This window comes from Peromyscus eremicus, chromosome 7, assembly GCF_949786415.1.
Source record: "Peromyscus eremicus chromosome 7, PerEre_H2_v1, whole genome shotgun sequence".
NCBI lineage: Eukaryota > Metazoa > Chordata > Mammalia > Rodentia > Cricetidae > Peromyscus > Peromyscus eremicus.
The window spans coordinates 76,134,966-76,162,760 of NC_081422.1; the positions used below are offsets into that span (position 1 = coordinate 76,134,966).

Genomic DNA, 27,795 nt, shown 5'->3' on the forward strand with positions numbered 1-27,795 from the left:
CAAAGAGTTACGCTGTCACGGAAGTTTACAGGTAGATATAGTGCTGGAAGTATTTCTATCCTGTCGTAGACCTCTGAATCTTTTATGAGAAGAGAAATAAATAATAAACTTTTGTTTAGGTCTTCAGTATGCTGAAATTTCAAAAATTTGGCTTAGAACATCTTCATTTTATAATTTTATATATATATATATATATATATATATATATATATATATATATATATATATAATACCTCCAATGTGTGACATCTGAAAGCCCTTAGATGTTGATTACAGGGTCTAGGGAGATGATTCCAAGGAGAAGATCTTACTCAGCAAGCACAAGGACCTGAATTCAAATCCCCAGAATCCACACAAAAGCCTGGCATTGCTGTGCTTGTTTATAAGCTTAGCAATGTGGGATTATTGGAGTATTGGAGAGAGACAAGTGGATCTCCAGAACTAATTAGCCAGTAAAGTCTCACCAAAAACAATGAGCTTCTGGTTCTCTAAGAGACCATGTCCTAAGACACTAAAGAAGATAGAGGACAATGCAGAATGCCCTCTTCTGGTCTCTGACTGAACACACAGTCATGTGCTCCCACACATTCATGTGCATTACACACACACATACACACACACACACACACACACACACACACACACACACACACATTGAATAGAATATGGAAACATGGAGCAAATAGGAGAGACATATAGACATGGCAAGAACATAAACTTGTCCTTGGGATCAGCTAATCTTCAGCCTTAACATTTAAGTTTCCAGATTCTGGTATTTTCAAACCCATTGAAATGGATCTTTTGAATGGATCTTTTTCCTATGTACTGTTCATTTGGAAAATATTGGGTAACTGACACATAAACTTCTAGCAGCTGATACATTCCATTACACAATATTGAAAATTTTACCTTTGTAAGTCTTTCTCCTGATCTCACTAGAAAAGCCTCTGAATATCAGGGAACTATCAAATGCACTAAAATGGATACAAGGTTATCCAATTTCTAAATTTGCCTGAAATTATGGATTTATCTTCAATAACAAATATAATTGGTTTTCTTTGAAGTGACATCTTCACTTCTTTCATAGGTGTCTGTTGACTCTATTGGTTAGTTCAGCAGCAAACTCAGTCACTTGTCATTTTCTGATGAAAAACCTAACCTTTCAGCACACATAAGAAGTATTTTATGTGGACTTTCTGTTTAGTCACAAAGAATGTTCAAAATTTCTACACTCAAGGACTGATATTTAACCAAATTGATGATCTTATTGATCCATCAAGGACATTCTTTGAGACAACACTTCTTTATTTATTTTAATATAATGTTTTATTAATTCTTTGAGAATTTCATATTTACATTTAATATATTGATCATATTCTCCTCCCACTTCCCCCATAATTTCCCCAGATCCGTGTCTCATCCCCTACACCTTCTCAACTTAATGTCCTGTTTTTATTTTTGTATAATCCTCCTACTTATGTTGCCCATATGTGTATATGTGTAAGACTATCCACCAGAGCATAATTGACCTACCAGGGACCACAGTCCTAAAGAAAGCAGACTCTGCCTTTCCCTGCAGCTGTCAGCCATCAGTAGCTCCTTGGTCAATTGTTGACTAGCTTGTTCTTGTGCAGGTCTTGTGCAGAGAACCACAGATGCTGTGCATTCACAGGTGTTGTGTCCTGTCCTGTCCAGAAGACACTGTTTAGCTCCATTTCTCTCCAGTGTCTGGCTCTTAAAAACCTTTTTATCTCCTCTTCTGTGATGTCCACTGAGCTTGAGGGGAAGAGCTGTGACAGAGATGTCCTATTTATGGCTGTTTTGCTCATGCTTCTTTTGTTTGCTATTCCCTTTATAGTATGTGCTACCTGATAATGATGATCACTTGTATAGTTTGGTGACATTGCTTTGACTTGGTGCTTAGGCACCACTATTTTACTATTGCTTAATGCATAGTCATTATGATTATGTATAATAACTGCAAAAAAGACAATTTATAAATTACATTCTTCTCTTTGACAGTTATTGGACCAATAAAACTTTAAAAACTGTATTTTGAGAATTTGTATATTTCTTACTCTACTTAAGCTACAAAATCCCACAGAATAGATTTCAAAATAAAATATATATCAAAATTTTAGAACCTGGGAATTCCCAACTCTGAGACATTAGTATCTGTTTCCTGGTTCTTAGAGCTATCTTCATGAAGTATCCTCACAAAAATGAATGGGTAGCTGAGTTCCTTGGGCATATTCTATATACCAACCCTATTTTCCATGGCTCCACTCTCAAGCCCTAATCCTCCAAAAAGCCCCAGCTTCTAACACCATTCCATTGTTTCAATGTGTGAATTTTAAGAAGACACAAATTCTTAGAAATAGCAACTTATAAAATAAATAATCAGTAAGGCCAATGAGACAGGTTAATGTTAGCAAAAAGTCAATTTCAGGAACTAGATAATTTTTCAGTATATTATAGTATCAGAGAGCCTCGATGGAAAATAAAGATAATGTATATGATCATTTCATTTACCAATGAAAGATGAATTACATAGATTCATTGAATTGTCCATGGTAATGCATTTAACAATGCAAAATGAAGACTGCTGTTGTGTCTTGGCAATTTAATCAAGGCTCCATAGTTTTAGGGAAATAGAAGAACATTTAATATTTCTAATTCTTAGTTCCTCTGTTATAAGTCAAAGATAACAAATATGTAGTTTATATAACCTGAAGGGCTGTGGAAAAGTGTCGCGTCCCCCTTGACCAGCAAGGAAGACGCAACACCAGGCTCTTCTCCAAGCAGTTTATTCAGGAACCTTGAGACAATCTTCTGACCCGGGGAGAGCCAACCCACAACCTAAATAACCTCTGGGTAGCCTACCCCAGTCTGCCACGTGGGTACTGTGGATAGGTCCAGGTGCACGGAAGCAAGCCAGATCCTAGCCTTAGCCAAATAAGGAGTTGTTTATCTCAGAGAGCACTCACTGTTGGGAGGGTGGAAGGCAGAAGCCAGTGCCATCTTTAAGGCACGGCTGTACGCAGCTCTCTACAGAAAAGCCTATAAGAAAATAAGTAACCAGGTGCTTTGAAACTGTGATAGATCAAGTTCTGGAGAAATCTTATTCTCTGTGAAAAAATGTCTTTCTCAGAGGAGTTAAAGCATGGTCTGAAGTTTCGCATGTATGTTTTAGAGTTCTGTATTGAGTCATAAATTAAGTTCTGCTAGAATAGAAAGTAAGATACTTTAGAGGCATAGAAAGTACAAACTAGCCGGGCGGTGGTGGCGCACGCCTTTAATCCCAGCACTCGGGAGGCAGAGCCAGGCGGATTTCTGTGAGTTCGAGGCCAGCCTGGGCTACCAAGTGAGTTCTAGGAGAGGCGCAAAGCTACACAGAGAAACCCTGTCTCGAAAAACCAAAAAAAAAAAAAAAAAGAAAGTACAAACTAAAAGATAACTTCAGAGATTCTCTTGAGAAAGCTGAGTCCTGGTTTGCACCTCTGTTGCTGTCATAAAACATTGACCAAAATCAACTTGGGGAGAGGAGTTGATTTGGCACACAGGTTAGAATCCAAGGATAACAAAGACAGGTACTCAAGGTAACCTGGAAGTAGGTACTGAAGCAGAAGCCATGGGTAGTAATTATACTCTGAAGAAAATGCAGGTGTGTTAGTTTACCCCCCTCAATAGGTTAAAATGATCTATCAGTTGCCTGCCTTTTTTCTGTGAACAAATTCCTAGCAAGAATCAACTTTTGTCTGTTTTGGCTCATGGTTGAGGATGTAATTCATCATGGTTGGGTTGGAAAGGTGTGGTCTTTGGAGCATGAGGCAGCTGGTCACATTGCACCCACAGTCAGGAAGCACAGGAAAGTGAGTATGGTGACCACATCGCTTTCTCCTTTTTATTCAGGCCAGGGTCTTCACTCCTCAATTAAAACCCAATTAAATTTCTACACTAACATGCCCAGAGGTTTTTCTTTTAAGTAATTCGAAATTCTGTCAAGTTGACAATCTAGATTAACCATCACAGGTGGTAATTTAGATAGCTTAATTACAACTTGAATCAAGGTAATAATAGTGAGTTTCTAATCAAAATATGCAGAGTGCTTTTATAGAACATGTCACTACTTTCTTTTATCCTAATGTGGTTTTCTTCTAATAATTTGTCCAAAAAATGAAACTGTGGAGTGTTCAGCCACATACAGGACATAATCATGCCCCTCTCCTCAAGATTCAGGAATATTCCAAGGTGGGGAGTGGATTTTAGGAGCTAGAAATGGTAGATAACATAAAGGAAGCAATGGTTTCTGGACACATGGGCAGTTGCACATATGAACTAACAGTAATTATGATAGCATGCACAAGACCCAAGGCACGCACGATCCTAATAGAGTGGGGAGAAAGTGAGGACAAAAATCACACCACTAGCTGAGCAGCTATTGGCATTTGATAGCTGCTAGGATAAAGATCAGCTATTTTGTTTTTGTTTTTGTTTTGGTTTTGGTTGTTTTAACAATGTGACTCCTGGTAGTTAACCATATGTCAAGTTGAATAGGAAAGAAAAGTAATATCACACACCAAAGTTAACCAGACTCAAAGTGTATACATTTCAGTGACCTTCTATACAGTTAGAATAGCCATTTAGAATGGAGCTGTGGAGCTTCACATTGGATTTTATACTTTTAGTATTGGATATGACTTTATGCATTTATCCACCACCAAAACTGTCAAGGGCCATGAGAGTATACAGCAGGTGATAGCTGATATTCATATGTCAACCCACAAAATGAATGATTCTTTGATGGGGAGCCCCACCAGGCAAGGCCATGAGGTTACTAACTATAAATGACCAGTTGATTCTTGTCTGTATTTCTCTCATGTGCCACTTCGTTTCTTCCCTAAGAACTGCATTCCTTCCTGAAGAACAGCTATAATATCTCCCCATTTACTATTCATTTCCATGTAATGTGTACATGTAATCTCATGATTACATCTCAATCTTAAGGGCACACATAGTTGTGGATAGGCAAGATGTTATCTTATTTAACTGTACAATTTTGATAAAGAGAAACATACTAAAATATGCTTCATAATTAGGTCTATTGTTCCATGTGGACTGCAGACACTTAGAGATCTTGTTCTCTATGCTTAGCCACTAACAATGCAAAATTGACAAAGTGTCCTTGTGGAACTTTCACAGAGCAGAATTTCAGGTACCTGGCCTTGTTGCATCAAAACCCTTTAGAATTATAGTAAACTAGAAGTGATAGTGCAGGTGTTTGGCCTTGTTATATTCTAGTCCTTCAAGAGATCAATAGCACCAATGTTGCCCTAAGCTTCCTCTACTGGCACCTTCTCACTCTGATTCAAAAAACAATTAACATTTTGTATTTGTTTCTACACCAGTTTTTAATGCAAGATTTTAGGCTCAGTAGACTAACTATGTATAGGTCTTGAGAGTCATGTGATTAACAGAAAAAGGCTATTAACTGATTAACCATGTCTGGATATTATTAATCACATAAAATAGTAAACATATTTTTTGCCTTTTCCTTAAATCTCTCATTGTACAATTGTAGCTCTCCTGTTAGGAGATGAGCCAAAACTTTTTAAAATCTGCAGCTGTTGTCAATCACCAATTAAGTTGACCAAGTCTTTGCCAAACATAACTCTTATCAGAATACTTGTCCCTAAGAGTTTACTTTGTAGTTTTTCTAACAAGTTGCTAATGAATGGATATATAACATTTTAGAATAGAGCTGTAGTAGAATAAATATGTAGAAGAATAAATTTGTAGAGAAGAATAAAGATGGAAGAGACAAAGAACACAACAATAAAGAGCCCATAGAATGAAGAACATTGGCTCATGTATGTGAAGTTATAGAAATCCATCACTTTTCCCTCGCTCCTGCGAAGCATTTCTCGGAGGACCCTGGGTAGGGGCTGAGGGCAGGTACCTCAATCCCTACACAAAACCAAAAATCTCACAGCAGAGTTAGAACTAGGAAAACATTTAATTTTTTTTATTTGCAAGTTTTTTTGTTAATAAAGTTTACTTTTTAAAACAGTAAATTCTAAGAGTAGAAAAGTAAATAGATTTCTCTCATACTTGGATCCCTTCCTGCACCTCATTAGTTACAGTATAAAATCTAAGTTTCCCAGCATAGTGCATCAGCTCTGTGATCATGCTCCTGTCTGTAGCCTCATTTCCCACAGTGTACCCTTACATATAGCATTCTCATCTTTACATTCTGTCTCTGCTTGACACTGATTGTCTTAGTGTTTTTTATTGCTGTGAAGAGATACCATGACCGCTGCAACTCCTATAAAGCAAATTATTTAAATGGAGTGCCTCACTTATAGTTTCAGAGGCCCAGTCCATTATCATCATGACAAGGAGCATGGTGGCATACAGGCAGATGTGGTGCTGGAAAAATAGCTGAGAGTCCTACATCTTGCAGGCAGCAGGAAGTCAACTGACTGTCATACTGAGGGAAGCTGTGCAAAAGAGACCGAAAAGCCCGCCCCCACAGTGACATACTTCCTCCAAAAAGACCACACCTCCTAATAGTGCCACTCCCTTTGGGGGCCATTTTCTTTCAAACTGCCACATTGATCTTCTGCCCAAAGTGCTGCATCCTCACCCAGCAAACCTTCTCCCTTTCTGACTCCTTCCCATCCCTCAAGCTCATTCAGATTTGTATCTAAACACTAAACTCCATTGGCTATTTCTACCCTCTGTTTCCAGGAGACCCTACCTGTTTACACCATTGTACTCATGGAAAGTTCCCTAGATTCATCAAGAACTAAAGCTTTATGAAAGTATTAACACCATTAATTAATAGATAAATAATTAATGAAAATGAACTAATGTTGGCCATGTAGTGTCATGAGTCTATAATGTCTGAATTGAGGAAAGTCCTTTAATCTCCAAGTTTGTGTCAGTGGCTCCATATGTTGGCTGCCTCAGGACTACTGAGTAGAGAATGCAAGAGTTTGACTAAGGTCTAGTATGTAGCTCTAGCCTAGTTATTGGCAACTGCATATATTTTGGCAAACTGAGATTTGGAGCTATTTCTTTATATAGTATGTGTGCTGGCCAATTTTGTATCAACTTGACACAAGCTAGAGTCATCTGAGAGAAGGGAAGCACAATTGAGAAAATGTCTCCATAAGATTGGGGTATAGGTAAGCCTGTAGGATATTTTCTTAATTTTTGATTGATGGAGAAGGGCCCAGCCCACTGTGAGTGGACTCATCCCTAGACTTGTCATCCTGGGTTCTTTAAGAAAGCAGATTAACCAAGTCACAGGAGAAAGCCAGTAAGCAACACCCCTCCATGGCCTCCATGTCAGCTCCTGCTCCAGGTTCCAGCCCTACTTGAGTCCCTGTCCTGACTCCCTTCAATGATGGACTATGATGTGGAAGTTAAAGCCAAATAAACCTTCTCCTCCCCAACTGGCTTTTGGTCATAGTGTTTCATCCTAACAGTAGAAACACTATTTAGGGCAGTACGATACATTTGATGCACCTATGTTTTGTGAGTACTAAAGTCAAGTATGTGAACTAAATGTCCTTAGCTTGAAGGAAAAGATATCTGTCAAATCATGGTAAGTCAATATGTGAGTATATTCATTACTTTAATCATCAGAATATTGGAAAAATCTGATTTATAGTTCTGACGTTAACAACTGCTTGGTGGGTCACTGCGGCTGCTGTTTTAGGCGATCACTTAATGCCTCTTCTGAAGTGACTAGGGCATCTATGAGTACAATTCATTTGCAATGCATTGTGAGCCTTTATAATCTCTGGTTATATGAATATTAGCCTATATTGAAAATACTTTACTTGTTTATTGATGATTAATTTTCCCTTCCTAGTCAACTTTACAGTCAACTTGGGATCTATTAAAATATCCAATTAGAATTTTCCCTGGGTGGCAGAGAGTCTGTGGTTTGCCATAAGGAAAATTTGCATTTGTGCAATGTCAAGTCTTTTCTTCAAGGTGCATTTTATGTCTATTTATTTCCAAGTGTCTTGACTTTATTGAGAGCATTATTGCTATCTTTTTTTCGCTTTAAGTCCAATTTAATTACATTATGCTCAAATATGGCCTTTATGATTATACTTTCTAATATGGTTTGAAATTTTCTTTGTGATCTAACACATGACTACTGTTCTTTTTCTGTTTTTTTTTTTTAATATACAAGGATTTTTTAAAAGAATATACTCTGTTAACAGTTTCTGTGTACATCAACTACGTTGTCTTATTATATGGATGCTTAGTTACTTTATTTCCTCATAAATTTTTTGTCTTAGAAACATTAAATTAATATGATTTTAGATAAAAATATGCTGTTGTGGAATATTCTTTGTTTCTTTGTTGTTTGCAGCTATATAATTTGTATTCTTGTTTGTATTTCTGGTGCTTTATAAGTTTTTTCAGCATGAAATAACCTTTTCAACCTTATTCAATAGTTCTCATCTTGAATACTGTTGTTGTCTATTAGGCACCCAGGCTACTTTGATTATGTTAGCATTTGCCCACTCTGTGATCCATCCATATGACTTGTGTTTCATTATTTTGTATTTGTCCAATGTAATCAGCATGTAACACTATATAAACCTCCTAAACATCCTAGTGAATAAGAAAATAATAGTCCCTCATGGTACTTTCATTCTTTGGGGCTGAGCTGAGAGGGAACATTACCAAGAATAGAAAAATAATTTCAGGTTTTTGTATTCCTTATGATGGAAGGAAATGAGTCATATGTTGAAGTCAAGTTAAGTAAAATCACTAATGTATTATTCTTTGCCTTATATCGCATACTTCTTATCTTTTCTACTGATTATCATGATATTTCACTATTATTTTAATTTCCCTTCCTCCTGTCTTTTATTGGTAGAGTCTGTTTACCTTAAATTAGTTAAAAAATGGTTTACTTTATTTAAACTCATATTGAAGTATATAATTTCTCAGTCAATATCTATAACTAATTTGTATTTTCCCCAAATAACAATAGGACTAAAACATTAACATTTTGTTTACCTGTCTTTTCCCTGAACACATCACACATCTGTGCTCTCTTGAAATTTAGTTCCATATTTTAGTACTCTTTGTTGGGAGCCAAGATGATCCAAGGCTTTTCCTGAGACCCTGATGTATGGAGAAAGAATGTAGTTCCATGTCTAATACAAGTAACATGCATGGTAAAGCCAGGATTAGCCTGGAGCCAGGGCCTTGGGCAAGCTGTAACTTCTGACCCTGAGGCTCAACTCTTCTTGCAAAGGACTATGGTTAACAGTCCCATGGCCACTGTGTATTCAGTCTGTGACACACTTGGGATATCACATGTACTTTTTGTGCACGATCGCTTGATTAGTTCCCTACTGACTTCATCTCACTGTATGACAGCTTTCTGCTGACTTTCTCTCATTTTCTCCTACAAACTATATACAAGTTGCTGTACTTCTCAATAAACTTGCTTGGCAAAAGGTATAGTTTATTCAAGACCTCTTGACCCCAGCTTTCACATCTTTGTTTTCCCATCCAATGGTCGTCTGTTTTGGAGACTTAACACCAAAGAACAGCCTGCTGGCCCAGGTCACCTTTTGTATCACTTTACATATTTGTATTAAATTCTCCATTCTTCTGAACTTGCTCACCAGGACTTTGGTTTCAGCGACTGGCTGTGTAGGAATATATGCAGAAGTGTGTTATATAAGTTATCTTCATATCTACACATTTTTTTGAGAATCCGTTCATTTTCATTTTCTCAAGTGTGTACTCCCCACACATTTCAGAGACAGCATAAAAGTTGAAATTTCATTTTAACTTTTAGTGGTTTTGAATGACTGTATATTTTCACTTTGCCTAGAATGTTTTATTTCACAGTCATATAATTTATAGTGTATAATTGGTACTATTCATAAGTATTTTGTAAAAGATTTACATAAAATGGTATGTTTAAAGTATACATCTCAACTAATTTAACATGCTATTAAGTAAATTATTGTAAGAATTAAATTTTAGTTGGAAAATGAACATCATTAATGAGTGTAATATTGCCTTTACCACAGTGAATATTTGGTATTTCTTTAATGAAATTCTCTCATCACACAACTTATAATTTGGAGATGATTTCATAGAAATGACAGATTCAGCATCTCAAGTGGCAATTGTTCACTTGTTCTTTACCCCAAAACTATCAGTCTGAGTTGTGATGGAATACTTCCCACAATGAATTCCATGAAATCTTTTGCCACTCAGGCCACTTTAATTATATACATGCCTGCTGCAAAGTTAGATCTTCTGAAGTATACAAAGGTCCTTTTGAACAGCGATTACATTCAATCTTGAGTAATAAAAGTATATTGCTAAATGAAGTGTTTGCCCCAAATAACTTTCAGCGTATAAAGTTCTTGGATATATTTGTTCACTCTTGAAATGCATAATTCCCTATGAAGAGCCGTTGTTTTCAACTTCGTGTGAAAGAATGCTTTGGACACAGTTTCAGACATTCAAGGCACTGATGCTGAGAAGTCATCTGCCTCAGAGGTACTACTAACTAACTTACACAAGGAGCACATGTAGTTTTCCTGTCTTGCCCACAGGCAGGACAAATCTTTCTCACCCACCAGTCCCATAGCCGCTCAGACCCGACCAAGTAAACACAGAGACTTATATTGCTTACAAATTGTATGGCTTTGGCAGGCTTCTTGCTAACTGTTCTTACAGCTTAAATTAATCCATTTCTATAAATCTATACCTTGCCACGTGGCTTGTGGCTTACCGGCATCTTCATATGCTGTTTGTCATCGTGGCGGCTGGCAGTATCTCTGACTCAGCCTTCCACTTCCCAGCTTTATTCTCCTCCTTGTCCCGGCTACACTTCCTCCTGCCTGACTACTGGCCAGTGTTTTATTTACCAACCAATCAGAGCAACACATTTGCCATACAGAACATCCCACAGCAAGCACAAGCACTTTACTAATTTGTTTGAAACACCCATGCTATATTTTCATCTTAACAAATGATGCCCGAAAGAGTATGAAAGGAGTTTCATTCAAGTATACTTTAATGCTTCTAACTAAAATTATAAGGTTGCTTCAGTCATCTAATAAAAAGCAATTGACTTAAAAACTGCAAAGAAGTGCTTTGGATAAAGAAGTAGTATGACATCAACGTTCATTGATGCACTGTTGTTTTGTCTTCCTTTATTCTGCTTTCCTCGGAGTCTCATGTACCCCAGGTTGTCCTTGACCTTGCTATGTAGTGGAGGAGGATGTAGAATTTCTGATACCCCCTTTACCTCCCAACTGCTAGAATGACAGGTTTTGCACCACTGTGCCCAGTTTATGCAGTGCCAAGAATACAAGCCAAGGCTTCCTCCATGCCAGGCTGCCACTCTGTGGACTGCACTACATTCTCTGGCCCAACACTTTTCTTTTTAAAGAAGATTTGGAATTTTTTTTAGCCACTGATGCAGATTGAGAGTAAATGTGTCATTTAATAAATACATGCAGTCACAATTAATCCATTAATGGTCAGTTTTATAAAATTTATGAGAACCTTTTAGATAGAGTGTGTTTTAGTAGAATTCTTAAAAGTTAATTATACCAAAAATTATGATGCATTAACTTATTTGTCAAATAATATTTAACTGCTTCAGTATTGTGTAACCATTTTAAAGCTGTTCTAATTTAATAAATTATATACATGTTAATTAAGACTCATTTCTTACTCGTTTAATTATACTATTTCTTGATCATATTATGAACATTTATTGACTAGTGTATTGTTCAAAACAATAAATTAATTTAAGCAGATATAGACTGCTGTTTGGAAAAGTGAGTCTTCAGTTTCAGCCTCAGAAATAAGCAACATTCTTACAGATACTAAAATTTAGTCATTAATTGCTAATTCCTTTTCATATCTTTCTTTACATTTCCATGCAGGAGTTTTTGTTTGGTTTGGGGTTTGGGTTTTGTGGGTTGGGTGTTGTTATTTTTTGTTTTCTTTTTGTTATTCAGGGTATCACCTTGTAGTCCTGGCTGGCCTGGAATTCACTCTATATAGACCAGGCTGGTCTGGAATTCCAAAGTTAGGGGAATAGAGACATGAGCCAGCTCTTCTAGCCACAAGTTACTTGCATAGAGATTCTACACCATTTAGAATGAATTTTAAGTTTCTTATAATTCCTTTTAATATAGTTTTCTTTTCATTTTGAACACTCTCAGTGGGAAATGAGTGAACATTATGAATAGAGAATTTTATTATGAATACCATGTATGTTAAATAATTGGAAATGCTGTCTTTTTATTTATTACTTTTAAAGCTGTTGGTCTTTTATTTCCAAAGTCATTTGAACAGCAGATTCAAGAATCCCAATGTCCATATACAAAGAGGATGAAGGCTGTGGACTTACCTGAGTGTTGGTAGCCATATGCTTTTGATCCATGTCAATTGAATTATGTCAGATGCTTGCCATTGATCAAACACCAGATGAAAATCTTACAAACATTCCTAGCTAATAGTATTGATTTTTCCAATTTGATTTTAGTGACTTATTAAACTCATTCATTTTTAAGAATTATAAATCACAGGGTAACTAAATCTTACATTTTCCAGAATTTTGTTCACATAACTTGATTTGGTTTTGCAGTATTGTTGTAACAGGTAGAACAGGCATTGAATATTCCTACTATGCAGGTGAAATTAAGTGGGAATCAGCAAAGCTGATTAATTTCAGAAGGATTTCAGCCTGTACTTTCTGACTGTTTTACACCCCTTTCTGCTGAAATGCATGCCTTTCTACAAGCAGTTCTGCAAAAACTGTGGAATGAAATTTGAATGAAGTCAGAGGGAAGAACTGCTTGCTTATATTTGCCCTGTGTACCTAATTCTGTTATTTAGCTGGCTTATGACTACACAGAAAATGGAGCCATAATCTTGTTTAGAAAGATTCAGCAAGCATTCTGGACAGGGTGTTTTATTAGAAAGCCTGTGTTCACACTCTGATAAATGTTAGCAAGGGTGATAAAACTGCATCGAAAAGCTGTAGAGTTACCTTATTTAGTTAAGGAGCATTGTCTTATTTAACAATCCACGTTTCTCATCCAAACCTCAGTATTTCCGAAAGAACTCTTAGGCTTCAGAGCATGGCATCAAACCCCTGATAGAATCTTGAGTATGTTCCTTATATAAGCTTCTCAGGGATTTTCTCAAATCTGTTGTTCTTCAAAGTCTGTTTACCCGAGTCTCATGATGTCCTAGCTGGTCTCTAGTGTCTTTATGCAGATAACAACATCACTTTCTCTCACAGGAGTCTTTTCTGATGTGGAATTCCTCTCAACCCCATTACCCATATAGGCCTTATCTAGAGTCATGTTTCGGGTTCATTAGTGATCACGTTATTTTCTGCCTTTTCTGACAATCTCCATTAGTTGCCCTTTTGTTTGATAGCAAAGGTTTATATGGTAAGTGAATTGTCTACCTCTTAAACCTTCATATAGTTTACCTATACAGCTTTGAAGGCCTAGATCTTTCATTCAACAGTTGCTATTGCTGTCTTTAAAATGAGAGTTTAGAGTCAAACTACATCTTAGATCAAACATCAGTAATTTTTTTTTTTTTAGAAAAATTAAGCTATAGATATTTTAGGAACCTCTGTGCCATAAAATGTCCTGGTTTTTCTCTTATAAATTTTAACATTTTAACATTCTTATGTGTCCTTTCACATTCTAAAAATCAGTGTAGATGTATTCTGAGAGGCTGTTTGCAGTTGTAAGTTTAGTTTCTGAAGTCAAGCAGCTGTGGTTGAAAAGCTATGCAGGGACTTGACAGCTTAGTTGTAAAGGTAGTTTTTCTGTCCCGATCGCCGGTCCCAAATAAACACATAAAATGTTATATTAACTACAAAATGCTCAGCCATTAGCTCAGGCTTATTATTAACTAGCTCTTACATTTAAATTGACTCATTTATATTAAGCTGTGTATTGCCATATGGTCCATGGCTTTATCTGTTCTCTGGCATCTAGTTTCTTGGGCAGCTCACTCACTTCTCTCTTGACTCTGCCCTTCTTCATCCCAGTCCTCAGTTTGATTGTCCCACCTAACATCCTGCCTGGCTACTGGCCAATCAGCATTTTATTAAGCCAATTTGAGTGATAAATCTTTACAGTGTACAAGAGGATTATTCCTTAGCACTTAATAACTTGTGAATTAGGTAGCTTCTTTGTGGTTGAGCTTCTTCATTTGCCCAGTGTGTGTTATTACAGGACTATCAGTAGGTATAAGGATAAAACAATGTAGCGTGTGTGAAGTACTTAGCCCATTGCCTGGCACTTAGTAGGTACTGCATGACCTCTTACATTTTTTTTCTTGGTAGCAGAAACAATGATTTTTTTGTGTACTAATACCATAAGAGTAATTGTCATTATTATATACCCCTCAACTAAAGAAAGAGTTTAACTAAAAACAGTTTAGGAAAGAACACTCTGAGACATGCTCATGGCTAAGAAGGATCTGAAACCTCAGTAGATACATAGGAGAAGATAAAAAGCCAAAGAACAGTGGAGGCTGTGGAGGCTAGCAGCAATGAGGCAAGGCATTTGGTGTATAGAGGGAACTGTTTTCCAGTTGTAGTACTGATTTCAGTTTTAGTTCTAAGGACAATTTATGCAGATACATGTTGTAGTTTCACTTTCTTTGTTGTTCTGATATTACTCAGCATACAGAGCAGTTATTAGTTTGATTTGTTCTCCCTCGTTATGCATGTTCTGCAATTATGTAATTTTAACAACTGGACTTAAGGGCTCCTGTGAACTGACCAGCAGTACAACTCCTTAATAATGAAAGGCAACACTTGGGTATCTTAACCCATTATACATTAATTATGTACTCATAAAAAATGTCCTCCATGAAAATCACATATATACAACTAAATATACCCTTAGATTTTGCTTTGTAAAATTAACAGTAATGTATTAATAACAGAAGAATTCACAACACCGTTCACTAAACTTTGTTCTTAATATGCCCATCTTCTTTCTCCACATAAAATGTCTGATTTCTGCATTTTGGGATTCCAATAATTATAGATGCTGAGAATAATGAAAAGGAAATGAAAGCAAGACCCTAAACCTTCCCTTGGTCTTGCATTCAAAAGATAGTCAAATCTGTGGAGAAAAACTCCAGAGAACGAATCTGATACTGGATAACCTAGACCCCACGGGGATGGGATGAGTAAATGCATTCTCCATGCTTACTCATCTTCCTGCAGTCATCTAGAAGACCAGAAGTAGCCGTGCCCAAATGAAGTACAACATGAGCAGTGCAGTGATAAGGTACTGGAAATTAGATACCAAGAAGCCCAGGCCTATGAAAGCAAAGGAGAGAGGCCTCAGAGCAAACTGATGCTGCTGACACCTAGATCATGGACTTAGCCATTGGAGCTGTGAGAACATACCTATCTGTTGTTTGGGTCACCCAACCCATGTTACCTCGTTGCGGCATCCCTGCAAAACCAATGCAGTCAGGGTGGACTTCTGAAAAGTGCCATCTGAATGCTAGTCTGCCTGAAATAAGGGAATGAGCTGGGTATTGTCTGAAGAGAAAATAATGGAGAAAGGGCCGCAAGCCCAGAGTCTTGATGCAGTGAGGACACCGTGTACTTGGGATAAATATCTGGTTAATACATGAAGTGGCTGATTGGATGGTAAAGGGGATATTCAGTACTCTCATGATGAATTGGGGGACGATGGAGTAAACAATATGTGCTTGGAAACACACAAAATCCAGAAATTCCTTCCTGGGATGGCTTTTGAGGACAGGGCCAGCAGAGACATGATACTGTTTTTTCTCAAAACTGTCCCAACAAAAACGGGAGAGGAAGGGGTTAAGGTTTACAGTGTATTCCTAAGTAGGAGAAACAAGCTCAGATGGGAGCTAAGAGGCAGAAGGACACAGATGAGCTTGTCCCCTCAAAGGAAACATTTTGGTGTTGTTAACATGGAGAATCCCAAAAAGAGTGAACACAACCCCTCTCAATTCAGCTTGCTTAACCCAGATGATACTGCTGACAAGTGCCACTTATTTACAAAGCTCTGTGTCCAAACTGTAAAGCTAAAGGTTGTCTCTTTCATTTGACTTCCTTTAATTCCAGAATGACTTTTTATTTAAGGCATTTGAACAGAGCAGTTCAGGGACAATATTAGAAGAGAACAGATAATTACATGCCATTCAAACTGTTGACAAAAAATGAATGTAATTATGGCCTGGGCGAAGCTGCGATATGCTGGCTTCGAGCAGGAAGTCACATTATTAGTTCTTTACAGCACACAAATGCAGTTTCTAAAGAAGCTGTGTTTTGAATTTCTTATGAATACACCTCCCTGAACTGCGCTCTGGTAATAGATAATTAACATGACTTCTTCTTAAAGCAACTTTTGCCATACAATTATTTCAGACTACAGACAGATACAAGTTTGCACTCAGGGAGATGTGGGAAGGGGATGCATTGCTGGGAAATGATTGTGAGGGCGAAGTTTGAATCACATGCAACTGAGCCGCTGCAGACCTCTTCGACAAAGCTCTGTGCAGCCAACATGAACCAGGAGAATGTCTCTTAAAGGAGCCACTCATTTGTTTGGCACCAGCAAACAGAAGCTGTGCAACCTTGGCTGCTAGCTCCGTCCCATTTTGGCTTTTTTACAATCCTAGTCCATCTGTGCCTCCTGTCTCTGCCCACCGGCCTAGAGGCCCCAGTGTCCTGGAGCCTGAGGCTCTCAATTGCTTTATGTCACAAGGACTCAAGGTACCTCCCCCCTGCTATGAGGCTTCCATTCAGCACCCAGAGTCCGGTTACCTGTTCTGCCAGTGGCCTTGTGTCCTCTGGGTGCTGCCTTACTTGCACAGCCGAATGCTAGTCTCAGGGCAGCCCCATGACTCTACTTCACCCTGTCGCTAGGAGCTCTGGCTGGCCCGGCTTTCACCACATCTCCGCTGCCATTCAGCCTGCCAAGCGATGGTGCCCCTGGAGTCTCAGTGATGCCCATGCTAGATCAGCCGCTGCTCCCGCTGCTGCTGTTTGTGGTGGGGGCTTCTGAAGCTACTGCTCTCACTTGGACTGCTAAGTCTGTAGTGGCTGCTCAGCCCCGGATGCTGCTGTCTGCATCCTAGGTCCTGCACTCGAGACCTATTCTATTCTCTCCTAAATTACTTTCTACTATACCTAAGCCTACATTTCTCAAATCTCACAAAAACTTTTATGATCTACTAATATGCAACTTTAGACCTAACTTAGTAGAGAGAGAGAGAGATTCTTGCTGCAGCCTACTATTACCCTATTCTATATTTACAATTTGACTCCCAAAGAAAAGAAAATCACTGCACCCCAATTAATTATCCGAGCATGCCTAGTTAACTTGCAGTGTTTCTTCCCTTTTATCTTCTGTACCCAAGTTCCACGTTCTAGCACCATATGTGGGAGTCCACCTCTGACCTGTTGAAGGGTTCTTGTGGGGAGGAGAGAGGAATGAGGAAGTGTAAGATAGAAATATAGTAGATGACAAGAAAAACAGAGACACAGGAAAGCTTCAGGAGGGTTCTGGGTCAATACCTTGTCACCTTGAGGTTTATTCCAAAGGGCTTTTTATACAATACCAAGGAGCAAGGCAAAAGATCTCCCCTTTTCAAGATCAAAGCACAAAGTACTGTCAAATGTAGACCCTTCAAAATACCTGGTAACCATATCTATGGCCAAATCATCCTATTATGCTGTCTGCTGGGTAAAGCAAGCTCAGATCCTCTGACCTTGAAAAAGTTCTTCTGAGGGAGCCTCTGTGGGCCCCCACATCCTTCCAAGGGAATTTTACAGTAATATAGTGACACACCTGCTAGTCTTCATGCTGGTGGTGTATCTGGAGGGCCCCTGAGGGTTTGGCCTTGGCACAAGTCTAGCAGGAGGGGTGGATCTGTGCAGGAACCAGCAAGCGTCTGTAAAACAACTGGAACAGATTTACATCTGCTATGGCTTTTGAGTTAAAATGTATGAACATTTTCTAGGGCCTGGTTTCGACCTAGTGAAACACATCTTTAAATCTATAACTAAAGGAAATATTCCAAATGGAAGTGGTTGAGTGAGTGAAGGAGGAGGAGGGAGGCTTCTATACCCTCTCTAATGCTAACCTGTCTCTAAAAGCTGGGAACAGTAAAGCCCACAGAAATTTAAGGGCTCCCAAGACTGTTTGTAGTCAGTGCTCTACCAGTTTATCAAAATTGCATTTATCAATGTTAAAACACTGAACCTTTGAAGCTACATATGAAACCAGTTTATCCTGTACCATGTAGTGTATGAATGAGTCACACCTGTCTATACTTTTTTTTTTTTTTTTTTTTTTTTTTTTGGTTGAAGGCAAACAGCAGAATTGATTATTCAATGATGGGGAAGGTCTTATATACCCTCCTCCCAGCACTCAGACTGTGTCCCAATCTGGTGACATTATCAGGAATTCTAACAGTGTCTGTTGCTAGGCCCTCATGCAGATGCAGCATAATCAGGTACCCTGACAGCACCAGTTGCTAGGCTCTCAGGCAGACTCCCAGTGGTCTCATAAGGAAGTACACTATGTTGTAGCTTGAGTTTTTCTGCCTGGCCCACAATCAGGACAAATCTCTATCACCTGCCAGTCCCACAGCCTCAGACCCAACCAAGTAAACACAGAGACTTATATTGTTTACAAACTCTATGGCCGTGGCAGGCTTCTTGCTAACTGTTCTTATAGCTTAAATTAATCCATTTCCATTAATCTATACCTTGCCACATGGCTCGTGGCTTACCGGTATCTTCTCATGCTGTTTGTCATCATGGCGGCTGGCAGTGTCTCTCTGACTCAGCCTTCCACTTCCCAGCTTTATTCTCCTTCTTGTCCCGCCTACACTTCCTGCCTATCCAATGGCCAATCAGTGTTTTATTTATCGACTAATTAGCAACACATTTGCCATACAGAACTTCCCACAGCACTTCCCCCCCCCTTTTTTTTTTCCAAAAAGGAAGGTTTTAACCTTAACAAAGTAAAATTACATATAATTTGGGAATTTGGGCGTAGCTTCTCTTACTACTTCCTGCTGGAGGGGGGCGCTGTATCTTATGGGGATACAAACAAAATTTTAGAATTATGGAATAGTCCATGAGGGTGTATCGTCTGAGTCAGTTGCTTCAAATCGTTCTGGATGTTGGATCATCTGGGCCATGGTGTCATCGGAGACCTTTCAGGGGGTCTTGGCTGGTCAAACCTGATGTATCTTAATCTTGAACAAATCCATAGCCGCTGGCTTTCTATGAAAACAAAAGAGACTCTTTTCCAAAGCAACATATCCTTACATCCAAATTTTGAAGTCAAGGTATCTTTAAAATATACATTTTGGCATAACTCAACAGCTTTTACAATCAAATGTTTTTCTGCAGTTAAAAATCCCAAAGACAACACAATCCAGATTCTCTGTGTAATATCCATTTTTACGTGGCTTATTTTTTATACTACCTTTACTGTCTCTTTAAAGACTTTATTTTTAAAAACTATTTCTTTATATAACTGTATACATCACCTTTTTTGTCTCTTTCAAGCCTACGTATATTTTACACACATTGTAAACTATTACATCTGAATCTGTCTTATTGTGAATCTCTTGCCTTAAAATGCAGCAGCTGTGGCTGCTGGCTCCGCCCACCTCAGCTTCCCAACATGGCTACGTTTAGCCCCAACTCTGGGAGCTATCGTGGGTCTATGCTTTTAGCCAAGCAGCGTGTAGCCCAGAAACCTTTTTTTTTTGTGCTAGCAAAGTCTAAACCCACCATGCAGCTTAATGTGCCACTTGCAGAGGCCTCATTCCCACCAGTGCAGGTTGAGCGCATACACTAGGAACTCACAAGTAGCTCAAACTGGCAGCTGCCGCTCATTTGAGAGAGACAATAAGGAAGCTGCCGCTCATTTGAGAGAGACAATTAGGAAGCTGGTTCTAGCTCCGTTTTAGAATCTTTTTTCTCAGTTTTTAGGTGGAAACTCTTGCCCCACGTTGGGCGCCATTTGTAGCTTGAGTTTTCCTGCCTGGCCCACAATCAGGACAAATCTCTATCACCTGCCAGTCCCACAGCCTCAGACCCGACCAAGTAAACACAGAGACTTATATTGGTTACAAACTGTATGGCTGTGGCAGGCTTCTTGCTAACTGTTCTTATAGCTTAAATTAATCCATTTCCATTAATCTATACCTTGCCACATGGCTCGTGGCTTACCGGTATCTTCTCATGCTGTTTGTCATCATGGCGGCTGGCAGTGTCTCTCTGACTCAGCCTTCCACTTCCCAGCTTTATTCTCCTTCCTGTCCCGCCTACACTTCCTGCCTAGCCAATGGCCAATCAGTGTTTTATTTATCGACTAATTAGCAACACATTTGCCATACAGAACTTCCCACAGCACTATGTGCATGCCTTGGCAACTGCTTTGAGCCAATTTCCTCAACACTATGGGCCTGTTCTACTACATTCAGGTAGTCAAAGACTATTGTAATATGCAAAGGATTTAAGTGATTGTTTAGACACAAAGTTTTACTCACATGTAAAACACAAACCTTAACCACTCTGACTACATTTATGGGATTTCTCTGCAATATGATATTTTCTCATGATTTTGAAGATTCCTGATACTTTCAAAGGCTTTACCAGACTAATTACATTCATATGGTTTCTCTCCAGTATGTTTTCTTCGATGCATTTGAAGATAAATATTACGTGTAAAGGCTTTTCCACATTGATTACATTCATATGGCTTCTCTCCAGTATGTGTTCTTCTATGCATTTGAAGACAACCATGACGTGCAAAGGCTTTTCCACATTGATTACATTTATATGGTTTCACTCCAGTATGTGTTCTCTTATGCATTTGAAGAGTACTGTGTTGTGCAAAGGCCTTACCACACTCATTACATTCATACGGTTTCTCTCCAGTATGTGTTCTTCTACGAATTTTTAGATTACTAGGTCCGGCAAAGGCTTTACCACACTGATTACATTCATAAGGTTTCTCTCCAGTATGTGTTCTTTGATCCTTCTGAAGATTACTGTGACATATAAAGGCTCTACTACACTGACTACATTGAAAGGGTTTCTCTCCAGTATGTGTTCTTTTATGCCTTTGAAGAGTATTGTGTTGTGCAAAGGCCTTACCACACTCATTACATTCATAGGGTTTCTCTCCAGTATGTGTTCTTTTATGCCTTTGAAGAGTACCCTGTTGTGCAAAGGCCTTACCACACTGATTACATTCATACAGTTTCTCTCCAGTGTGTGTTCTTCTATGCATTTGAAGATGATAGTGTTGTGCAAAGGCTTTACCACACTGATTACATTCATATGGTTTCTCTCCAGTATGAGTTCTTTTATGTATTTGAAGATGATTGTGACATTAAAAGGCTTTACCACATTGACTACATTCATAGGATTTCTTTCCAGTATGAGTTCTTTTATGTATTTGAAGAGTAATGTGATGAGCATGGGCTTTGGAACACTGGTTACATTCATAGGGTTTCACTCCAGTATGTATTGTTTCATGCATTTGAAGATGATTGTAACATACAAAGCCTTTACCGCATTGATTACATACAAGAGATTTCACTCCAGTGTGTGATCTTTTATGCTTTTGAAGGTTATTTTGACATGCAATAATTTCACCACATCGAGAATACACAGAAGATTTCTCTGTAATTTGGCTTCTTTCATTCCTTTCACGTTGTCTAGAACTTTGACAATGTTCTTCAATATTATGGTCTTCCCACTTGTATCCTATAATAGTGAGATTCCTGTAGATCTCCAACATCACATCTTTGTACAGATTCTTCTGGGAAGGATTCAGCAAAGTCCATTCTTCCCAAGTGAAGTCAACATGCACATCATTATAGGTCACTGCATTCATGTTGTGGTTTCCCAGCTCAGCCATGTTCTCTGCTCAGCTCCCTGCAGCAACTCTCACAGCACTGCTCACAAAACTGCTGGCAGCAGTTTCTCCCTGTCTATACTTTTAACAGAAAACTTACTGATGTGCTACCAAGGTTCTTGTAGCCTTAGGGTTGGGGGAGAGAGCTGTTAATTGGCAAATCTGTTAGTACCAAGGTCATCAAACACCATCAGATCTGAGAAGGGTAAGGAAATGAACAGAAGTGAGACAGTTTTTCTATCTGTACATAAACAAACTTTAAAGCACCTATTCCTTTTATCTAATTCACCAGGAGACACAGCTGGTTGATTACTGAGGGCAGTCCATAGTAAAAATTTACATTGAAATCTCTTCTGTGAGTTTATTTTTTTTCTAATATGGTAACAAGGTAACTTATGTCTAGACCTAATAGTAGATCTAGGAGAGGGAGATCTGTGGCCTGAATTTTACTCATAAAGAGAACTGAGAAGGCAGCTGAAGCCTTAGTTGTTGCTGTTATACAAAGCCATCACTAGCCTAGTCATCAAACAGCATCAGAGTTCTGAGAAGGACATTTTACCTGAGTTAATGATTGAAAATGACAGAGACTTACCTCCTAGCTACCTAGACAGCTACCCTAGGTTCCTCTATGGTCATGGAGTGTAGAGGTCTCAGGGCAACAACGTCAGGTCTCAGAAGATCGGACAGTTATTGGGTAGGAACTTGTGAGGAGGACCAACCTACCTTGTCTAGGCAAAAGTGAGGCAATGGATTCCCCAGAGTCCTGTTGTCCATGGTCTAAAAAAGGCCCTGACAGCAATCGAGGCAAAAGGCAGTAGTTAAGGTAAAAGGCAGTTTTTGCTCAGTGGCTGGTGCTGCCACTCTGCAGCAAGTTCCAGTTGGAGGTTCTTCTATGCCCATCTATCTTCTTTGGAGGAAATAAGGGTACTGCCAGGAGCTGGTGTGTCCCTCTATCACAAAAAGCTTTTTAATTAAACATTTTAAATGCCATATTCTGCAGATCTCTATTTGAGGACTATCTGTCTATGAGGTATGAATGACCAACTATCAACCTGTGTTTCCTAACAGTCTTCAACATGTTAGCAGCTTTTATAAGATGAAGGGGCTTGTGAGTTGAGATATGGCCCAACTCAGAAAAAGACCCTCTTGGGGGACCAGAAACTCCATTAGAGAATATATATTTTGTTTACCAAATACTTTATCTATCAGACCTATGACATTGTTTATTTAAATTCATTAGAAGCTTGGTGTTGAGTGCTTGGCAAAGACAGGTGTAAATCTCTAAGTTAGCATTTGTTAATCTGAATGGATCTTTATAACTTTCAATTTCTATTGTCATATGGAATATATTATAAACCAGAGTTGGATCAAATATAGCTTTACATTTTTATCATCATACAAAAAGCCCATACCAATCCATAATATTTGAGGCTTATTGCTATTTCATAACTGCAGTTTTGTCATTGTTGTGAATCTCAATGTAAACATCTGAAATGCAGGTGGTCCTAGGCTACCACTGTAAAAAGGTTCAAATGAAGCAAGATCATTAAGGGGCTAGCTAAGGCAGACACCAAGGTGGTTTCCTTGTTGCCACTGCCTTTCCCTGTCATAGATCCACTTTTTCAACAGGGTCCTGTAGTTTCTAATGACCCCTGAGTGGTTAACATAAAAACAGCATTGCTCTCCTAAGGCCTTTTGTAGGTCCCCGTATTGAAAGAATGATAACCAGGGGGACCAACTGAACAAATTTTAGGTCAAGGCCTCTTCTATCCTGGAGAACTATTTCAGCTATAGAGGAGAGCAAATCTTCTAAATGTGTAACATATTTTTCTAGGGCTGTGGTATCTACATCTACTGTCATTTTTAAGGCCCTGTAGTTCTGATCTTTGAGTACCAGCAGATTATAATCTTGAATGATTTATATAGAAATAACAATTTCTTAAGGCCTTTTAATACCTCTTTGGTTCTGCATAAAGAAGGTCAAGTGTCTTATCTTATTACAGAACCATTTTAGTTAATAAATCTATCAATTGACAGCTCTGGGCCCAGTTTCCTAGTATGTCAATGGGCATTATAGGTAGACATTTTGTCCTCTATGCCAGGGAGTTTTCTCTTGACTCAGCATTTCAACCTATTTTGGGCAAGGAGCATGGGACAATGTATTCTCTTCTGGAACTGCTTTGAACTGACAATGGAACATTGTTATCAGGGCTCAAAAAAGCTCAAAGGCTGGGCAATGCGGCATTTGTCAGAAGTATGTGGTTATCGGATCCAGCTGTAGAGACAGGGAACAATCACATTGGCTGGACTGGTCCACATCAGGCATTAGCAAGTCCAGAGCTCATGGTCATTTGGAGCAAGTTGTAGTCAGCAACTGATGTTTGGATGTCTGCCAGCCAAGTGGAAACCTGTTGAGACAAGTTCAAACTAAGAGTATAAATTAAAATTATGAACTTATTTGGAACTTTTAGGCCCATAGTAGTAATTGGGAAGGGGAGGAGTTCCAACACCAGGAAAGAGAAAATAGCATCCTTAGGAATGGACAGGTAGGGAAAACTCAAGCTGTACTGCTATACTTACCTGGAGTTCTTTTGATCTCTGTGAAGTGGATCCAAGTTTTTTTTGTTTTGTTTTTTTTTTTTGTTTTTTGTTTTTTGTTTTTCGAGACAGGGTTTCTCTGTGTAGCTTTGCGCCTTTCCTGGAACTCGCTTTGGAGACCAGGCTGGCCTCGAACTCACAGAGATCCGCCTGGCTCTGCCTCCCGAGTGCTGGGATTAAAGGCATGCGCCACCACTGCCCGGCTGGATCCAAGTTTTATGAAAAGGGAGGGAGGGAGAAGGGAAATACAAACTGAAATTTAGAAATAGCAAGGTAATAACAATTGATATAAGGGCCTAATTTATCTCATGTAAATTATTGTGAAAGAGCCACCAATTTAAGTCCAAAAATAGATATTAATCATTTAAGAAAAATTATGCTTTAAAATTAAATGCCAATAGAATTATATAAATGTCCATTTTCAGTTTAACTATATATTTCACATAAATATGTATATATTAATATACACATAAGCTTTATGTCACTTGAAAATGAATGTAATTGACACTATCAGAAAACCAGGTAGGCTGCCAGCAGACCTTCTTGTCTCTCTTTCCCCTAGATCCCATCCCACAGCAGTCTAGTCCCTAGTGCTACAACAGAACACCAGCAGCAGCCCTGCCTCCTTGCACCCATATCTCCTGTGAATCCCACAGACCATTTCCTCTCCCAACTCACTGTATCCCAGACCCCAATTCCAGTAGGCACCCCCTGCTAACACAAGTGCCTTAAATCCCAGGGTAACAAGGAGTCTGAAGGCAGACCCACACTTTTACTGCTCCTGAAATCTGATATCCGCCTCCCCCCCAGTCTCATCACCAGCTCTACTAATTTCCCACTTTCCTCTCTGAACCCATCTCCAGTGGATCACAAAGACCTTCTCCTTGAACCTTCCTTCACCCAACTCATCCTAGTTACCCAGCCTCTAATGCCAGTAGGCATTCCGTGTGAACACATCAGCTGTGTTGGCCAGGAAAACAGGCAATATACAGCCATCGAACTCTGAATATTTAAAGGAGAAACAGAAACCAAGGAACAAAGCACCTACTGAAAAAGACAAATCCAGAAATTAGCACCTATACTTTAATCATCCCAAACCCAGATAACTGAGACATCAGCATGAAAACACAATTAACAACAGTCAGAGCGATATGTTGCTACCATAGCAGGCCCTGAATATTCTAACATAATTGAAGCACAAGAAAAAGAGCTTAAAACAACCTTTATGACTATGATAGAGAACCTTAAATTAATAAATACCTTTTAAAAATCCAGGAAAACATAAACTAATGGTGTAAAGAAATAAATTAAATGGTTCAAGACCTTACATTGGAAATAGAATCAATAAAGGCAACCCAAGCTGAAGGAATTCTGGAAATGAAAACTTTAGTAATTCAAACAGGTACTACAGAGGCAAGCTTCACCAAGAGATTACAAGAGATGGAAGAGAGAATCTCAGGTGTAGAAAATATGATAGAAGTAAATACATTGGTCGAAGAAAATGTTAAATCTAAAAAACTCCTGACAAAAAAAAAATCAAAAAAATCTGGGAAACTATGAAAACACCAAAACTAAGAAAAATAGGTATAGAGGAAGGAGAAGAAACTCAGCTTAAAGGCCCAGAATTTTTTTCTAACAAAATCATAAAGAAAAATTTTCTTTAGAAGAAGATGGCTATAATGGTACAAAAAGTGTACAACACATCAAATAGATTAGATCAGAAAAGAAAGTACCCTCACTACATAATAATCAAACACAAAACATACAATACAACCACAAAAGGATATCAAAAGCTACAAGGGAAAAAGACGAAGTAACATATAAAGGCAGACCTGTTAATATAACACCCTACTTCTCAATGGAGACTCTAAAAGCCAGAAGGGCCTGGATAGATGTGTTGCAGACTCTAAGAGACCATAGATGCCAGCCCAGACTACCATACTCAGCAAAACTTTCAATCACCATAGATGGAAAAAATAAGATATCCTATGATAAAACTAAGTATAATCAGTAATTATCTACAAATTCATCCCTATAGAAGATGCTAGAAGGAATATTCCAACCTAAGGAGATTAACTACAGCCATGAAAACACAGGGAATAAATAAACTCAGAACAACGAAATCAAAAAACACACACACACACACTCTACTACCACCACCAAAATCAACAAAATAACAAGTCAACAGTGTAGCAGGAATCTTAAAGAGTCTTTATTAATAAAATCAAACCCGGAGCCAAGTATTGGGGTGAAATGCTGGAAGATCAGAGAGACAGAACAAGCCACAGCTATCTCACCTTGCCAATTCCTCAGCTGGTCTTGTTTCCTCATACTGGAAGCTTCTGTGTCCTCATCCCAGTGGCTCTCAGCTGAACTGTGTTTCTCCAAAGCCTGAAAGCTTAACCAGCCAAATGCTTAACCAGCCAAATGCTTAACCAGGCCAAATGCTTCTAGTTCCTGGTCCTCACGCCTTATATATCTTTCTGCTTTCTACCATCACTCCCTGAGATTAAAGGCTTGCTTTCTGGGATTAAAGGCATGATGAGTCACCATGCCTGGCTGTATCCTTGAACACATGGATTTCTGCCTCTGGAATGCTAGGATTAAAGGCGTGTGCTACCACTGCCTATCCTTTATGTTTAATATTGTGGCTGCTCTGTCTCTGACCGCAGATAAGTTTATTAGCATGCACAATATTTGGGGGAATACAATACCACACAACAGTGATTGGTCATTGATATCTCTCAATATCAATGGTCTCAATTACCCTATAAAAAGAGATAGATTAACAAAATGGATGTGAAAATAGGATTCATCCTTCTGCTGCATCCAAGAAAGATACCTCAACATCAAGGATAACGATTACCTCAGAGTAAGGGTTAGAAAAAGATATTCCAAGCAAATGGACCTAAGAAGCAAGCTGGCATAGTCATTTTAATATCTAACAAAATAGACTTTAACCCAAAACTAATCAAAAGAGATAGGGAAGGACACTACATACTCATCAAAGGAAAAAATCACCAAAATGACATTTTAATTCTTATGCCCCCAAACAAAATGGCACCCAAGTTCATAAAAAGATACTCCTACAGCTTAAATCACATATTGACCCTCATACACTGTTAGTGGGAAACTTCTGTACCCCACTCTTACCGATAGACAGGTCATCCAGATTAAAAACTAAACCCCGTAATACTGGAGC

At 38.6% G+C, this 27,795-nt stretch overlaps 2 protein-coding genes across 3 annotated transcripts in view; one reads left to right on the forward strand and one right to left on the reverse strand.

Annotated features, from left to right (window-relative positions):
* Positions 1-27,795, forward strand: part of Mei4 (meiotic double-stranded break formation protein 4) — a 144,848-nt gene that overhangs the window by 96,510 nt on the left and 20,543 nt on the right. The window lies entirely within an intron of this gene.
* On the reverse strand, positions 5,894-21,974 carry LOC131914592 (zinc finger protein 431-like). Its single transcript, XM_059267209.1, has 3 exons — positions 21,782-21,974; positions 21,149-21,445; positions 5,894-5,967 (listed from the first exon to the last, which is right to left on the reverse strand). Exons 1-3 carry the CDS (start codon positions 21,972-21,974, stop codon positions 5,894-5,896), a joined length of 564 nt encoding a protein of 187 aa, XP_059123192.1.

Coding starts and splice junctions, on each gene's coding strand:
- LOC131914592 (XM_059267209.1), bottom strand. CDS start 21,974: ATGAATGCAGTGACCTATAATGATGTGCATGTTGACTTCACTTGGGAA. Junction 21,446..21,781: donor TTCTAGACAACGTGAAAGGA/ATGAAAGAAGCC, acceptor ATCTTCAAATAC/ATAAAAGAACTCATACTGGA. Junction 5,968..21,148: donor ACCCTTTCAATGTAGTCAGT/GTAGTAGAGCCT, acceptor GGTTTTGTGTAG/GGATTGAGGTACCTGCCCTC.